Source organism: Orbicella franksi, chromosome 4, assembly GCF_964199315.1.
Source record: "Orbicella franksi chromosome 4, jaOrbFran1.1, whole genome shotgun sequence".
Lineage (NCBI taxonomy): Eukaryota > Metazoa > Cnidaria > Anthozoa > Scleractinia > Merulinidae > Orbicella > Orbicella franksi.
Genome location: NC_138148.1, coordinates 6,292,578 through 6,310,966, shown reverse-complemented (window position 1 = coordinate 6,310,966; position 18,389 = coordinate 6,292,578). Strand labels below are relative to the sequence as shown.

Below are 18,389 nucleotides of genomic sequence, written 5' to 3'. Positions count from 1 at the left end.
TTTTTAATTGGATACCTATAATTGGATACCCACGTGATTCTTCATGTCAATTACGTACGCGCGCTTTAATGGCGTCCTTCGCAATGTTCCTACAGTTTTCAAAACTTATGAAAAGCGCTATAAACGTTTTCGCTCAAAAGAACTTCCCAAAAGACATTTTATTTCCGAAATTTGTTATAGATACGATTGATTAGTAATTGGACCTCGTGTCATACAATTCAGGGAGTAATCGCGCTCGTCCGATTTTGAAATTTCTCGGGCGATTACTCCCTGAATTGTACTCCACTCGGTCCAATTACTATTACCTATTACTATTACTATTACAGTTACTATTACTATTACTACTGCTATTACCATTACCATTACCATTACCATTACCATTACCATTACTATTGCCATTGCCATTGCTATTGCTATTGCGATTGCTATTGCTATCGTTATCGTTATCGTTACTGTTACTATTATTATTATTTTTATTATTATTATTATTATTATTATCACTATTATTATCATCATCATCATTATTATTATTATTACCATTATTATTATTATTATTATTATTATTATTATTATGACTTTAAATCAGTTTGCTCAAAACGTTTGTTTTTGCTTTCCTTATCACTGCACCAGGATGTAACCCATGGCTTTGATGTGTTTGCCTCCATTATCTGAACTCCATTGATTTGTAGCCTCGTTTCCACACGTGTTGGAGTCATCAGGATATCCTCCTGTACCAAACCCGATTCTCGAGTCAGGAGTGACGCAATCGTTTTCGTTGTTACCTAGGAAACCGATCCTTGCTTTGGACGAGCGCCGAGAACTACCTGCAGCATTGAAGCCTTCATTGTTACAGTAGAGCTGCAAAGAAGCCTCTGAACCAATCAGCGTCTTCCACGTGTTACGACCCAGTGAGGTGGCGCGGTATTGCCCGTCAGCGATCAGTGAGTACAAAGAGTTGGCCTGCTTGTTGATGACAGTGAAGTTAATCTGTTGGCCGATCTTCATACCAAGACAAATCTTGGAGAAGGATGTGTTCCAGTAGGTCGGTAACTTGGTCTCTTGTGTGTCAAACCCAGTCTCTCCTCCACGAAGATTGTATTTGTTTTTATCGCTCCAATACGTCGAGTTATAATGAAAGGTGTTCTGAAGAATAATGCAGTAAAAGAAGAAAATTCAACTTTCCAAACAAAGCATCTGGTAAAAATTAATTTACAAGAGTTCAGGTGAATAAATCGTTTCGAGATTTTAAGCATTGTTTAAAAGTGTTGGTCTGGAGCACGAGAACAAGCTGAACTGAGCTTTGAATCCTTTGGCTTGCACTTTTAATATACCTTGTTGCCGTCAATCTTCATGACCGGCGTCCATCCTCCATCCCCACATCCAAAATCTCCCATGTGACAGAGAACAGAAATTGGTTTTGAGTCAAAGTGAAGCGTAACCAGCTCACTCACCCGAGATCTGTTGAATATAAAAATGCCACTAAACAGATGATGACCGGAGTGATTAAGGATTGCCCAACTATTGGCACTGTCGCGTTGGATCAGGAAAAAACAAAAAACAAACAAAAACAAAAACAAAATAGGCAAAAAACACAATAGGCAAATCCTCCTGAACGTTGTTGGAGACCAGAACCTTATGGTACAGAAGTATATTTTTCACCTAGCAGGATTCGAGCTTACGACCTCCGAATTAGCTCGTTATTGCCATACCGACTAAGCGACAAGACCAGATGAACGCAGATTGCTGGCAATGCAAGTCGCCGGTGTATTCACACGTGGCAATGAACTGATTGTGAACAGGCGAATATAATGTGTAATGCCACGCGGCACTGGTATAAGAAACGTAATATAAAGTGCTGGAAAATAACCCGGGAACCTCGGTTAGCCCCTAGAGAGGAAATTCGAAACTCTCCCTTTCCAGCTTGCTGGGTGGCGCTACATTTCATTCGCTGTTGTGCTCTGTTTTACAAATGCCTCTCTCCCCCCTCTCCCGCCAACAACTGATTAATGACTTACTCGTGTAGCTCGTATAGTTCCTTGCAAGACTTCGCGAGAGCTGGAAGAAATAGGAAAAAAAAAGTTTCAGCGTATTTTGAAAAGAGCAGTTGATGCCTTATACGTTCAAAAAGGTTAGCCTCTCCTTTTGAACCGTGCTGTATGAAAAACAAAACAACTGTTTGGAGAACACGAATTTACAAACAAAATTATTGAGCGAGAATGGAAACTGAATGAGAAATTAAGAGGTCCAAAATAATTTGTTTGATTGAAAACATCTTTAATCATCAATACTTAGAAATTTTGGAGTCAACTGTGGAAATTCACGAGCAAATGGAACTTATTAGAATTGTTTTGCTCCTTCACTTAAACTTCAACATGAAGTTAAATACCGCACGGTAACAAGAAAGAAGACAAAAATTAAACAAGCAAGCTGGAATAAATGGTTAAAATGAGGAAATGAGTCACGATAAAAACTTAAATAAGCCTCTTACTGCCAAGCCTGAAGAGGTACCAAGGAGTTACCGAGGAGTAAATAAAAATTACAATGTTTATTAACCTAGGAAGCCACATCAGCCTTAGCTGGTTTTCATGTGGGTCCTCCATCCTGGTCGAATTGGAATTTGGAGTGTTGTTTTTTGTCGAGGAGCGAAAACCGGAGAACCAGGAGAAAAACCCTCGAAGCAAGGTGAGAACTAACAAGAAACTCAAGCCACATATGGCACCGGGCCCGAGTCGAACCCGAACCACATTGGTGGGAAGCGAGCACACTCAAGACTACTTCTTCCCTGTTCCCTCGTTTTCTCAGTGGTGTGGCAATATGGTGACCAGATGTCGAAGTTTGAATGTTCGACTGGTGTACACATCACGGTCATAATTCGATGGATAAGAATGTATATTAAGCAATGGAAAACTAATCAGTCATTAATTTTAACTTCATATTACCATCATGGCAGTTTGCTCCAGTGAATCCAGGGCGACAGATACAATGATATCCTTTACTGGTGAATCCAGCTTGACAGGTTCCATTGTTCAAACATTGGCTGCTGCTACAGGGGTTCTTAAGAGAAAAACAAAACACAAAGAGAACCGACCTTTAATAGGAAAATATCTCGTGCTCTTAGAATACCGGGATTTTCATCTGTAAAACTCTTATTTCACACATTTCAATTGCGCAATTTTTGGATCATCTATGGCATTACCTCGATAGCAAGATAGGTGAACGTTGGTTTATCTTGAAGGTGAGATGCAAACTGGTTTTCATCTGTAGCGTTGTTCAACTCGCATTTGTGTTTTCCTCCCTTCAATGGTCCTAAATTAATGGACACACAATTGGGCTCCATATAGCACATCAAGCGACAACTCCCTTCGCTAGGCACCTCCGCACTCCTGATCACGTGGTTCTTCATTGCCTTGTTTGCAACTGGTTCCTTAAATATGATGTCGCGACATTCATCGTCTTCAAAAAGAATTAAACAAATTAAAACTTATGTCTTAAAAACTAATTGCTAACAAAACAGGATGGTCTTTCTGAGTACAATATTTTCTGAGGAAAGTCTGCGTATTTGAATTTCCGTTGAGCATTTTATAGTTGTTTCTTTTTTATTAAATTTTTGCCTTTATTTCGCGATATATATTGCTCACATATACTGCATAATTTACTTTCTAAATTGTTGACATACAACATCAACGGTGGTAATCGATTTTTGACTGTTGTCGTCATTTAAGATTCTGGAAGAGGTGACAAGCCAGAAAGTTTCACTAGAGCATATTTATGTTTTGCCTAGGAAATCAATTCGACAGGAAAAGCCCAGTCAACGCTGTGCTTTTATGCAGACAAATTCAGGCTCTGTAAAACCATCTATTCCGAAAATCCAACCAGGAAAATAAAAAACAAACTAGGAGAGTATGCTTACCAGAGCAACCACAACATATCGAGGAAATGATTCCAAGTGAAATACAAATGATGTAAAGGTTGATTGCAAATTTATGCTTAAACTGAATCTCCAGTGAAGAGGCCATCATCTTGTGGATGATAGATTGAGAGTCTCAGGGAGTTTCAGTAAGTTTCAACCTTTAATTTGACAGCAGATGTTCTTGTGTTTAAGCTGAGTAATGTCATAGTCTAATAGGTGGTTTTCATATATTGACAGTATTGAATAAAGTGGTTGGTTGCTAAGATGCTCTAGCGGGTGGCAATGAAAATTAGCTAAGTGTCAACTTAAAGAACAGGAATTTAAAAAGTTAAAATTGAAAAATGTCTAAGGACTAACTTCTTTTTAAAAATATAACCAAATTATTTTGGCTGGCTGATTATTGCATACAGGGCCGTAGCCAGAAAAAAAAAAAAACAGTATGACTGAGGCCATTTCCATGGTTTACTCTTCCTAGGTGTTAAGGGTGCTTATCAGTGAAGACTACAAACAACAAAAACAGCCCTGGCACAACAGCCGAAAAAATAAATTATGCTATAATTGTTCAAACCATGGACAATTAACAAGTGTAAAGCAGCGCCTGCGTCATCACGCTCCTCAATTCATCGAGAACTTCTTGCATACTCTTGAAAAGACCAGTCTTTCCTCTCGAGGCGCCCTTCCTGTTGGTCAATACTCTAGACAAACGGACAAGCATGCTTCATGTTTATTTCTATCCTTCAGATTATCTTTCTCGTCTTTGAACCCCTTTGAAACAAATCCCACATTAGCCATTAACTCTCAAAAACTCTGCATGTAGATATCACGGTTACAGGGATCAGACACCACTATGTGAAATAAGACTTCAGTTGATATAAATCCTCATCGTCTTAACCTCTGTTAGCGAGGAAATGCTCGTTTTTCTTGTTTTTAATCATAATTGACGTAATATTCTCGCGTGAATTTTCTCTTCCGTTGCAAGTCTTCAATAAGTCATATTCTTCCCAATAATTCTGTCTAATATCAGTCAGGAAAAAGGTCAAATGGTTTTTGCTATCTCTAATTTTCACCCGATCCTGTCAAACCCGTATCAAATAATGGTACCAAAAACGCTTATTTTGCATCTAATTTTGTTATTTTTTTATTACCTTTAAATTGAAAGATTTTCTCAAAAAACTTTAACATTCCTTACTATGTGGGAGCGTGGCATAGGCCAAGTGAAAAACCCCTACGGGTTGTCATCAGATCCGCTAAATTACGACCTGTTGGGTTGGGTGAGTACTTGGACGGGAGACGGAGTTAGTACTGGAATGGAAAATAAAAATGAAAATGTACCCATCCCCTTTAGAGTAGGAGCAAGAGTTGGAATGAAGTAAGAGTAATATATGAAATCAAGCTTCTGTTTTGTCACTGTTTGACAGCCATTTTGACTATTTATGGTTTTCTTCTCGGTCATGACAGGAGGGTGACGGGAATGAAATGCCGTGATTGCAATAACGTTGCCTCACCAGGGAACGCAGTTATGTTCTAAGTAGTGAATATATGTCAGTCTCAAAATAGTTTAGTTTTTATGCTCTGAACTATGTTTATCATTGAAAGCTAAATCCGACATTCCTTCAAGAAAGATTTTGAAACTCTTTTGTGTTTTCCTTTTTGCACCAGGATGTAACCAATGGCTTTGTCTCCATCTGATGAGTGCCTAGCGACGTTTCCACACGTGTTGGTATTATCGGGATACCCTCCTGTCCAAAATCCGATTCTGGAATCACAAGAATTGCAGTCGTTTTCATCATTTCCAACAATGCGGATTCTTGCCTTAACAATTGCAACGTTGAATCCTTCCTTGTTGCAGTTGCGCTGTAAGGAGGCCTGCAATATTATCAGCGTCTTCCACATGTTGCGGCCGAGAAAGGTGGCGCGGTAATGCCCGTCAGCGATCAGTGGGTACAGAGAGTTGGCCTGCTTGTTGGATTTCAGTGAAGTTAATCTGTTGGCCGATCTTCATACCAAGACAGATCTTGGTGAAGGATGTGTTCCAGTGAGTCTGTAAGTTGGTCTCTTGTGCATCAAACCCAGTCTCCCCTCCCGGAAGGTTGTATTCGCTTGTAACGCTCCAGTACCCTGAGTCATAATGAAAGGTGTTCTGAAAAGAAAAATAGCGTAAAATATTCATGTAACATTATGGACCTTACTGAGTTTTAGTTCAATTGATATAGTTATTTATTTACATAAGTATTTGTTTATTTATTGACAGGAAACAAACTCTTGTCGGAAAGCAAATGACCAGTACAGGCTATTTACCATATGATCGCTACCAGGGATGATCATTCGCCTCCCACCAATGTGGCCCAGGACGATTCTGGCGCAGTATCTTATGTGGGTTCAGGTCGTTGTTGGTTCTGGCCTTACTTCAAGGGTTTTTCTCCGGGTTTTCCGGGTTTCCTCCCTCCACAAAAAAACAAACATTTCCAAATTATAATTCCAACAGGATAAAGCACCTAGAAGAAAACCACTTAACAATGATGTGGCATCCTATCTAAATATTATATTTAATTAATCAATCAATCAGCCAATCAATCAATAAATCAATCAACAAACAAACCAAGAAACCAACCCGCTAATCAACCAAGTAACCAATCAATCAATCAATCAGTCAGTCAGTCAATCAATCAGTCAGTCAGTCAGTCAATCAATCAATCAATCAATCAATCAAACAACCAATCAATCAATCAATTTATTTATTCATTCATTCATTTATCTATTCATTCGTTTATTTATTTATCTATTTATTTACGAAGTTTTTGTTACGAAAACAATAACAAAACCAAGCAACAATCGATAACAAAAACAACAAAACGTATCATTGATTAGTTAATATTCATGCAATGTTCCCCACCTTGTTGGAAAAGTGATATGAACTCTTGTTTCCTTCATACTCTGTGGAGTTTCTGTGTTTATCAGAAGACAGCAGCTCCCACCAAAGTTCTCCGTTAGCTCCTTGAAGGCGGCCATGTTTACAGAAAGGCACGAAGGACTGCCGAGGCATTCAAAGGTGCAATCGAATATGTCGTACACGGTGAATGTTCCAACTTGAGACACATTCAGATAATGGAACTCGTCTTTTACAAATGTATGTTATCAGACACTTTGTAAAGTTGAGTAAGTATCCTCGGGATGAGGCAAAATGTTTGGCTTTGTGTAGGAAGAATGGAATATCAGACTCCAAGACTAAATGACAAATTTATCGACTGCAGTATTCGCTATTTTAAATTGACAAAACACCTCGGGGCTCATCAGTTGTTTTGTTCGATATGAATGACCGAAACAACACTTGCTGGCGTTTGTAATTTCACAATAAACCAAATCCTAGCCCTTTTTAGTATGGGAGCAATTCTCCAACGACAAATAAGTTTCTTTCGATCTTGGCTATTAAGAGCAATTTGATGCTTTTCATCCCTAAAACAACGAAACAAAAACACTTGTACAATCCTAAAAGTAAAAAATTAAGGCATATTCCACTTAATACCACCAGCAGGAATTTGTATTAACAAAAGGTTAATGGCGCAAACAGCCTAAATATCAAGAATGATATTTATGATTTTGGCTTCACGCTAAACCGGGATTTAATGTTGGAGCAAGATGTCTCATCCTTTGTCGTCACTGAAGCAACGTTAAGACTGTTAACGCGATGCATCACGCTAGACACGAATTGACTAAGAACGTTTACTGCGCCTTTCAATAACATAATAATAAAACTAACATAATAATAAAACTCAACCGCAAGCGCGTTTTTCGCTACCGTCAATCAAATTTTCGGCGGCTCCTCCCAGCTTTGGATTATTGCTGAGCGCGCGTTAATCAAATCAAATCGTTGAGCACAGTTCAGACAACATAGTTGGAAGCTGGTAGGAGCCGCCGAACATTTGATTTACGGTAACAAAAAAACCCATTTGTCGCTCGAGCTTTGAATTTAGAGTCCGCATGTTATTGAATGGCGCAGTAAATAAAGAGCGCTTGTGAAACTTAGTAATTGGTGAACGTTTTGGCTCTTTGGGTGTAACATTTGAGGAGAAATTGGCTTTCAAAAATGGCAAAAGTTCTTGTTGGCAAAAGCGCTAATATGCTCATACACTCTTTGTAAAATTTTAAGTTTTTAACTCCATGTCGCACAAAAAGAATTCGATTCATCGGAGCTCAAATTCTTTGTGACGGTTAATCGTGATGTGCTCTTTCATTATTCCGAACTTATCTTTTTGTATCTCCATGAGAAACAGCATCGTTTACGCTACAGCTACGGAGCAAATTTTGTAAACAAAGATTCTCCTATTTCCTTCCCTGCAAAAAGTCCTATGCTGACGAAGAAAAATGAAAACAGCGACATCAGCAAAGATTCGCCTATACAAATATAATTTGCTGAAATTAACCACATACACGTTAATTTGGTTCCTTTTGCCATTGAGTATAAGTAATTTTTTGAATGCGAGTGCAATTAACATTTTAAATTGCAGGTGAATTTTAGAATTCTCTCGAAATTGCACGAAGCTTTATCCGGGGACAACTTAAAGGAATTTTCAAATACCACGAAGAGTGTAAGTCCTTAATTGAGTCAGCGTGCACTCAATTTTTACTATATAAAAGAGAAAATTACGAACGCGGGAGTATTGATTTTTCATGCAGTGCGATAACAATAAATTGTCCATCTCCCCTACGATCACAGTGAAGTTATCATTTTTTTTTCATTACACAACAGAATATGTAATTTTTACTATATAAAAGAGAAAATTACGAACGCGCGAGTATTAATCTTTCCTGCAGTGCGATAACGATAAATTGTCCATCTTCCCTACGATCACAGTGAAGTTATCATTTTTTTTTTCTTTTTTGCATGGCTTTTAGGATCGGAGAAGAAAATTTCTTAGATGAAATATCATTGAGCTATAAATAAAGCGAACCAACAAAAATACGTTCCTAAACAGCCTTGATAGTGAACTTCTTCGATCAAAGTTAGACTCTTGCGAGAAAAAACAAAACAAAAAAAAAAAAAGCAGGAAATTATGATAAAAAGCATGCATTTTATGTATTGGAAAATGAGCCAGAAAATAACAAGACTGAGCTCAGCTTTAGCACAGGTTGCCTCTTGCACGAGAACAGACGAAACCAACAGAACGGCGAAGATCAAAACATAAAGCATACTGACAGGTTCCGAAGACTAAATAAGTTATTGTAAATCCCAATGCGACGCTCACGGCTTTTCTCTTTCAGTTCCTCACAAAAAAAATGAAAGCTTTGAAGTCAATATTTGCCTTGTTGGGAACCCATGGTTTTATATTTCCGTTTCGTATCTGTAGCCAATCAGATAAGCTCTTATAAATGGGCTGGCTTGATTCTCCGTTAAACTGCAGTGCCAGCATTATTCTCTGTTACTGACAGTAAACAGAAAGTTGTCTTTCGGAAAATGGGTAACGAATGTTTTCTCTTTTTTTGAAAAAGCTAAAATTCCTGCTAGCGCCTTTGTTTTTTTTTCGGAGAAATACATTAAACACAGTCATAACTTATTATAAAAATAAACTGGAAAGAATAACGGTTCAAATACCATGCTTAAGGCAACAAACCAGAAAAGAGAAAAGAGAGAAATTAAAAATCCCTGTTGGCGTCCTTTTTCGAGAAATTTTCCATTCAGTTATTATTTTTTTTTGATGAAAATAAACTAGAGAGAACAAATTCCTCCAAGCAGTGCCATGGTTAAGGTAAGGAGAGTTTGTGTTTTGATATTGGGGTTTGAATCTTCAGTTCATATTTTGATGAGTCATTTTTCTCGTTTTCCTGTTTATATGATTTTTAGTTAAGATGTTTAGCAAACGTTTCACTTAAACATAACGTACGTAGCAAGTGCATTAGTGGTTAACCACTATGAATTAAATTATTCAATAATTTATTGGGATATTGATGTCTTGACTATAGTCCTACAGCTTATTATGGCAACATATCTAAATATGGAAAATTAGTGTTCGTGTTAATTAAGGTATTTGAAATTAACACAACTTAAAGCGAATTGAATAAAAGCGAAATTTAAAGATTCTCGTTAATTTTCTAAAGCGTTAATTTCCTGTAGGGTTTTTCGCTTTTAATCAGGAGATGGTGCTTTAAATAGGCCTTATTCACGAGAAACGCCATGTTTGTTTTACATTATAATGCAAATTAGGCACGTGATTTCTTAGGGGGAAAACAAGCTAATATCGGCAAATTTTAACTGGTTTCTTATCATGTCCGATAATTTTTTTCATATCCATGCTTTGGTTTCAGTATTGGGGTCAAAGTATTCCAAGTTTTACAGAGTTTCGGCTCTTTTATAAAAAGAAAACGGTCCGCGTAGTTAATAAGTCAAGTTATCAAGAGACTTTTTTCAAACTTAAATTAATAATAAAATCATTATTTCAAAATTGGCTCCAAAATGCCATTTTGCTACAGATACTTGACCATTTAGACGAGCCGATTTTCAGAAAAATGGGAACCATTCAAATGTTTGCCCCTTGGCGGACAACGTGGCTAATTTGCATTGTAATAAGAAAACCATCATGGCGGCTATCGTGAATATGGGTTATTAATCATGTGTACAATTATTAGACTTCATTTGATATGGAACACTTGGTTGTAATATTCAACGTAATGTTGACGCCAACGCAGCACAACACTTCCACTAATAACCTTGCGGGTTCTTTTCATTTTATATTAAATAACAATTTCCTTAATTAACCTAAGAAACAGAAAAAGAGAAGGATTCTGGTAGTTGTACAGTAGTCAAATGACGCCATCATGCAGATCGCCTATTGTTAGAATATGAACCATCAGTACTCACAACATTGAACTCTTCTTTGTAACAGTTGATCTGTAAGGAGGGCGGGGACAATTTTAACGAGGGTAGAAACTAGTTTATGCTCTAAACTACATTTACAGTATTATTATATATCTTACTAGATGTTTTGGTGTGTGGTATCGCTACACTTTTATGACTTGTGGCGTATTTTGACTCGCCCTACGGGTTAGTCAAAATGCAAACAACGAGTAAAAATATAAAGCGATACTGCAAACCAAAACATCTGATAAGGGATTTATTATCCAACTGCTGTAGTAAATAAGTTTATCAATGAAAGAGGAAGAGAGTGACAGTTTCTTTGTGCGCGCGCCGACCTCACCGGCAAACAGGTTTTCTACCGTACAAATAACTGTACAATATCGCTGTATATTTGTGGTATTATTTGGACGGTATTCGCTGCAGTTGGACAATAAATTCGCTATCATTGCACCAAGATGAATCCCATGGCTTTGATGTGTGTCTCTCCATTATCTGGCTGGTATTTTGAAGCTTCGTTTCCCACATGTGTTGAAATCTTGAGGACGCCCTCCTGTGCCAAACCCGATTCTGGAGCCACAGGTAAGGCAGCCATTGTCGTCGTCACTAATGATACCAATTCTTGCTTTGGGAAAAGTTACGCCGTCACACACAGCATTGAACCCTTCCCTGTTACAGTTGTTTTGCAAAGAGGCCTGTGAACCAATCAGCGTCTTCCACGTGTTACGACTCAGCGAGGTGGCGTGGTATTTCCCTTCAGCGATCAGTGAGTACAGAGAGTTGGCCTGCTTGTTGATAATGGTAAATTTCATTTGTGGACCAATCTTCATACCAAGACAGATCTTGGTGAAGGATGTGTTCCAGTAGGTCGGCAACTTGGTCTCTTTTGAGTCAAACCCTGTCTCCCCTCCAGGAAGGTTGTATTCAATTTTATTACTCCAGTACGCTGAGTCATAATGAAAGGTGTTCTAAACAAAAGAAAACGACAATACATGTATATTCATATAACATTATGGACCTTACTAAGTTCTTGTTTGAAATAGATATTTATTGATATATTTTTTTGTATATTTATTGACACGGAACAAAACAGTTGTTTTGAAAGCAACTGGTCAGTATAGGTTTTTACCATTTGATCACCACGATCGCTGCAAGAGATTGGGGAGCAGGGAAGGTGCAGTGGTACGAAGGAAACGTTTCTGGCCAACATAAGAAATATTTTATCGGGCACTGAGGTTCATTTTACGAGCTTAACTTCCTTAAAAGCGTTCTTTCTTAAATTCGAGTTCTTGATGGGGGAGCTGTAATCTAATCAATTATCAGTTAAACTTTGGCGATCTGTCAGCCCATCTCTCAGAAGTAGTTGACCTTTGCAGCTCTCAGTTTTCTAAGAATTAAGACCTGAAAAATACCACACCTTGTTGCCGTCAATCTTCATGATCGGTGTCCATTCTCCATCTCCACATCCAAAATCTTCCATGTGACAGAGAACAGAAATCGGTTTTGAGTCAACATGGAGCGTAACCAACTGACTCACCCTCCACCTGTTAAATATAAAAATATATTTAAACAATCTGCTCTTAAATCAGGAACTTTCTGCGATCAGTTTTAAGTAATTTGCGCAAAAAATACAATAATTGCTCAAATACTACTGGCTTCAAAAAAACCACAGTTCTGCCCATTTGTATCAGCTTGGCACCTTTTTTTAAAGCCAGAAAATATATGCTAGTTATTAAATAATTAGCTATTTAGTTTATCTGTTAGAGTCTCATCTCTCATTGTCCAAGTTTTTTTCGTTTTGTCTCGAGTGGACTCCGATTGCTTGCGTTTTCAGAGTCCGGTTGTGAGCCTCCTCCCATGGTGTAGGTACGGTCTCCGTGCGTGCTTTGAACACTTTTCCCAAAAAGTTTAATAACTCACTTGTGTATTTCATAGAGTTCCTTGCATGTTTTTGCGGCACCTGCAGTAGAAGAATTGGAAAACAAAAGGAGTTTAATTTACAAACAGGTTTGTTTGCCGGTTTTACTTCGTCCCTCCCCAACTAACTACCCCTGGGTCTTCGAGGATACATGTATCATCAACATTACATCATTGTAACGTCTGAAGAAAATTAATGAGATGAGTAGGAGTTTAAATTTGTGCGATCGATGTTTACATTACGAACATAACTGGATGGGAAAAAAAAAATGTCTCGGAATACTGAAAACCCATAAGATTTTCTCCCGTGTGTTAACTGCTTAATTATTAGTTAAGTCATTAATTTATTATTTAATTAATTATTTTAATTTACCTTTACGACAGTTTGTTCCTGTGAATCCAGGGCGACAGATACAACGATATCCTTTGCTAGTGAATCCAGCCTGACAGGTTCCATTGTTAAAACATGGGCTGCTGCTACAGGGATTCTGTTAGGAGAAAAAGTCGAGATATCTTCTACTAGACTGATTTTCAAAGTGCATAAGAGGGTTCTTGTCTCTGAAGGAGGTTGTAAAAAGTTTCAAATATGCATTGAACGTCTACCGCACACAGCAAATACCAAATTGGAAGGAGTTCAAAGAACTAAGATAACCTTAGAATACTGGCATTTTAACTGTAAAACTCTTATTTTACAAATTTCCATCGTGGGCTTTCTTTTTTCACGGTAATTAATCGGGAGTATTTTGTATGACATTACCTCGATAGCAAGATAGGTAAAAGCCTGTTTGTTTACAAGAGAATTTGCAAACCGGTTATCATCTGTAGCGTTGTTCAACTCGCATTTGTGTTTTCCTTCCTCCAATGGTCCTAAATTGATGGACACACAGTTGGGCTCCATATAGCACATCAAGCGACAGCTCCCCTCATTGGGCACTGCCACACTTTTGATCATGTGGTTCTTCATTGCCTTTTTTGCAACTGGTTCCTTGAATGTGATGTTGCGACGTTCATCGTCTAAAAAAGAATGAAAGAAATTAAAAATTAAGTTTCAAAAATTAGTTGCAAACAAAACAGGATGGTCTTTCTGAGTACAATATTGTTCTTCGTTTGAATTATTTGAAATATTGAAACGATTTATTTGAAACGCTGGAAAAGGTGACAATGCAGAAAGTTTCACTAGAGCATATTTCATGTTTTGCCTACGAAAGCAATTTAGCAGGAAAAGCCCAGTCGACCCTGTGCTTGAATAGACCAGAGAAATTCAGGCTTTGTAAGACCATCTACTCGAAGACTCACTATAATAAGACAATAAAAAACAAGCTAGGAGAGCATGCTTACCAGAGGAACCACAACATAACGAGAAAATGATTCCAAGTGAGATATAAAGGATGTAAGTGTAGATTGCAAATTTGCGCTTAAACTGAATCGCCTGAAAAGAACCCATCATCTTCTGGAAGATAACTCAAGAGTCTCAGTCCGTTTCAGCAAGTTTCCGCTTTTAATTTGACCGCAGTTGTCCTTGGTTTAAAGATTAGTAAGTGTCATAATTCTAAAGGCTGGTTCGCCAATTTTGCCAGTATTGAATAAAGCGATTGGTTGCCAAGATGCTGCAGCGGGTGTTAACGAAAATTGCTAACTATCAACAGCAATTTGGAACGTTGATATTGACAAACTGGTAAGCACTTCATTGCCTTGTTTGCAACTGGTTCCTTGAACACGATGTCGCGACATTCGTCGTCTTTGAACTACACAAATTAAAACTTTATATTAAAAAAATGCAAAAAGCCATAGTCTACGTGGATTTCTCTTCTCTGAGTACATTTTTTCTGATAGAGGACAGCATATCTCGCTGAAACACTAAGCGGTAAATTGACTCTTAACCACTAATAACCACTTTTAGCATCGTCTGGTACACCCTAAATGGCTTTTACGCTGTTTGTAGGACAGCTACATCTGTTTCAACCGAATTCCACAGGGGTTTTAATCTGAGCGGTAGAATAATAAGTGGGATAACTTAAAAAGAATTCTGAAAAACATATCAATTTCGCTGCAATTCCAACGACGGATAGCCATTTCATAAACCTGAGGCCCCGTCCACACTTATCCGGATATTTTTGAATCCGCAACTTTTTCTTTCCGGACACGGTTTCCGTCCACACACATCCGGCGAATTCGGCAGCGAATCCGGATATTTTTGTATTACCTCTCCAGAGATGAAAAAAAAAAAATCCGCAAAGAATCCGATATTGTGTGGAGGGTGAGTCCGGATATTTTGGAGCCCGATGACGTAGCAAAATCGTGTCCAGTCTCTTATCGAACAATTCTAGGGTTTCACGTGACGTCACAAGCTTTGCTCAAATCAGTGTCCGCCATGTTTGTGTCCCTCGGGTGTCAAATTTATGCTAATAATAGTCCATTTCTACAGTGACGCTTCTCTATTATTGCTGTATTATTTCGCCAACTACATGAATATCCAGAAAGAAAAAAACGATAAAAGTACCGGGCATTCATCTAAAGGTATCCCAGTGCTCTCTGAGTATGCCAAAAGCTTAGAGAGTCGAGTAAAGGAAAGATATTCGCAAAAGGTCTCGGTCATCGGTGATGACCCCGCAAGCATAATTATAACAGCCGAGCAGTTCAGCCTAGAATGCTTGCCTCCTGTGAAATTCTCGGACTTGCTGAGTTGCCTCGTTCTTGAGACCGGCTTCTACACCAACAAGCAGTTTCAGAGTCTGGAGGCGTTTAATCAAATGGTGTCGAGATTCGTACAGTTTGTACCCTCAGTTGTAGGCAAAGTAATCGCCGGCAAGTATGTCGTGAGAGCACGTGTTCGGTATTCACAGCGTATAAATGATCCTTTAGTGAACATTTGGGTCATTTCCGAAAACGATGGGACTATTTTGTCTGGGACTATGGGATGGGACTATTTTTCTCAGCCCCTTTGGGATTCAAAGCTAGACTGGGTGAGTCATGCTCACATATCATGTTTTATTTTATTTAGAGGCAACTACACGAATTCATGGCAAGCTCGCTTGCACACAGATAAAATACTCATGGATTTTGCCGACATATGTCAACGAAGTGCCGGATGCGAGGGCTAAGAACATCGATTTTTCATCGGCTAACAAGCTCAAAGAAAAGCTCAACCAGAAAATTGAGGATCTAAAACAGCCGCAAGCCTCGAACCATACAGCAGCTTCCAGTTCTGGGACTGCATCAGCCGGCGCCTCAGCGCATGCAGCGCATGCATCGGTGCCTTCCAAAGAAGAAATGGTTCAGCTTTATGCCAAACTCAACCAGTGCAAAATTAAAGCAGTAGCTTTAACTTTGATTGATCCTTTTGCTGACCAGTTTATCGACCAAAGCCGCTCTGTTCCGGTAGTTTTAGAGCGAAGCGTTTGCTACAAACTCGTTCACTCTCTAACACTCTGTTGTTTGTAGCGTCGTCGTGACTCACCGGAGAAATCCACTCGTTTCTCCTCCTAGTAGTGAGTTCCTCCTGTTCTTCCCCTTGATTTGTAATAATCTTAGGTATAAGAAAAAACCCTAAGCCTTTATGATGTCCACTTTTGCTCGAACAGCCAAAAAAACGCATAAAACCATCTCTTCCTTCTCACATGAACTCTCCTTTGGATACGGTTTGTTTACGCTTGAGGGACACCAAGATGGCGGATAGTAACCGTTGCTAAGCTATTGGTCACGTGGGTGAAACCCAAGAATAAGCCAATATGGCGGCACAACGTGTAGGCCTAGCTTCGGAATCGACAGATGAGCACGACGAAACCGAAGAATTCTTGGAAATAGATTTTACAGATTGGGCCAGTTGCTGCTGAACTTGTACGCTCTCCTTCACCGCGATTTCATCCGCTATAGTCACCTCCAAGGCTTGTTGAAATGTGCGATCTTTACTTAGGAGCTTTTAAGGGTCGCTGGATTTCCAATGCTGCAGACGAAAAAAAAAAATTGCAAGTCAACGCCAGATGTCTCGAACGGGCGATGTAAACATAGACGGTTTCGTTTTCTTCTTGACAGCAATGTTGGAATCTATAGGTGTTCGGGACAATTCACAGAATATTTTCAACACGTAGTCGTAAAAACGCAAAGCTTTGATCGCGATGCTCGAGGTACAGACACCTCCACGGCTTGTCAACTTGATCTACGCCTACGGTAAAAAATTGAACAAGAAAAAACCTAAATTAAGAATACTGTGAAACTGTGAAACTTATACTTACATGTTCTGTGCGGTTTGGACAAGAAAAGTACAAAACTGTAGCAAAAAACAGCACTGTGAAAGCAATCCGCCCTACACGAAACTCTTTCAAAGACAAACCATGTGCGACTGAGTCACGTGATTCGACACAGTCCGACCAGCTGTGCACACTTCGACCCTAAACGAGTGTCAGCTTATAACAGACCTAAATCAATTTCAGTTTATCAGGTTCGGCCGCTAGTCGGCCTCAACATCAGGATTCTGCGACTACAAATCGTTTAGGTTTAAAATGCTGCTGTAGTAACTCACATAGCTGCTCGAATTTGTTGTCTTTCGGATTCACCGGACTGCACAAGTCACGAAGAACGCTGCAAGTCTTCTTGTCGATCACAGAAATTGTTACGGCCACCTCATTCTTTTCTGCTGCACCGATAACTGCTTCCGATGCACTGGTTGGATAACTTCTAATGTTGTTTGCAACAAAGAACTGATCAAGTCGCTGCGAGTAAACTGTAACTCTCTCGGTCGTAGGATCAAATTTTCCAATGGCACCTAATTAACGGCGAAGCCACGGCGGCGACTACCCTGGGTGCCAGAGGTTTTTCTTGCGAGGTTTCCGGTGTCGCTCATGCCTCATGATCAGAACAGAATTTCCATCTGCCGCGTGCGCGAAAAAACCTGTGGAACCCAGGGTAGGCGGCGACAACCACAAGCGTGAAAACACGAAACAGCGATGTTAACAATGTTAGAAGGAATCATGCGTTATACAAGTAATCCAGAAAGTAAGCAAAGTAACATCTATCGCATCCTCGTCACCAAATATTATAAACAGGGAAACGGAACCGTTCGAATAAGCGAACGAGAATGAGCAACACACGCAAAACAACACTCTTTTAATACACGTGTCAGGCCAAGCACATGCGCATTACAAACTCAAGAGGTCCTATGACGTAACAAGAATCTATGATATAACAGTACCCTTAGGAGACCATGGCCAATCGCACGTTTAATGTTATTATTAAATCCATTTTGAAATCACTGGCTATCCTTGCAATCTGATTGGCTCTCAATGGTGCGATTTATTCACGAATCGCACTATTTTTTGCTCTAAATCGCATCTTTTTCTCAGCCATTGAGAATGGGACAGTAAAACAAAACAACAAATCAGATTTCAATATTAGTTTAAAGTAAACAATAAAATTTCAGGAAAATGAAAGGCAAAAAGCCATTGTGTGGGTAATTTAGCAACTAGTATTGCCAAAACTCTGTTGTCAGTTATTGTGTGTTTTTTTTCCAAAAAACTTGACGAATGTAATTAATTACAGTTTCTAAATGACGATCATGATCAGCTCCTTCAGGCTGAACACCAACTTTAATGGAAGTTTCCAACTTTCAGTGTCCATTTTGACGAATATTTTGGCGATTTTTCTTCAACATCTGCTCAAAATCCGTATGATACCGAGTCCAGTAAAACATAAACAAACGAAAACCACTCAACAACAAAT

At 38.9% G+C, this 18,389-nt stretch overlaps 1 protein-coding gene and 1 pseudogene across 2 annotated transcripts in view; both read right to left on the bottom strand.

Annotated features, from left to right (window-relative positions):
• Window positions 1-235: 235 nt before the first annotated feature.
• On the bottom strand, window positions 236-4,452 carry LOC145484308 (uncharacterized). Its single transcript, XM_081462948.1, has 6 exons — window positions 3,911-4,452; window positions 3,197-3,453; window positions 2,940-3,054; window positions 2,016-2,055; window positions 1,332-1,458; window positions 236-1,143 (listed from the first exon to the last, which is right to left on the bottom strand). The coding sequence occupies exons 1-6, from the start codon at window positions 4,017-4,019 to the stop codon at window positions 619-621; spliced, it is 1,173 nt and encodes a 390-aa protein (XP_081319074.1). The 5' UTR covers window positions 4,020-4,452; the 3' UTR covers window positions 236-618.
• Window positions 4,453-10,900: 6,448 nt separating this feature from the next.
• The window catches only part of LOC145484288 (uncharacterized), a 73,897-nt pseudogene continuing 66,408 nt past the window's right edge, over window positions 10,901-18,389 (bottom strand). Inside the window, exons 2-6 of the transcript XR_014048997.1 lie at window positions 13,432-13,688; window positions 13,048-13,162; window positions 12,678-12,717; window positions 12,175-12,301; window positions 10,901-11,725 (exon numbers count right to left, since the gene is read on the bottom strand). The product of XR_014048997.1 is annotated as an uncharacterized LOC145484288 (transcript). The remainder of the gene's footprint in view (window positions 11,726-12,174; window positions 12,302-12,677; window positions 12,718-13,047; window positions 13,163-13,431; window positions 13,689-18,389) is intronic.

Coding starts and splice junctions, on each gene's coding strand:
- LOC145484308 (XM_081462948.1), bottom strand. CDS start 4,019: ATGATGGCCTCTTCACTGGAGATTCAGTTTAAGCATAAATTTGCAATC. Junction 1,459..2,015: donor GAACTATACGAGCTACACGA/GTAAGTCATTAA, acceptor TATATTCAACAG/ATCTCGGGTGAGTGAGCTGG. Junction 1,144..1,331: donor TGAAGATTGACGGCAACAAG/GTATATTAAAAG, acceptor ATTATTCTTCAG/AACACCTTTCATTATAACTC.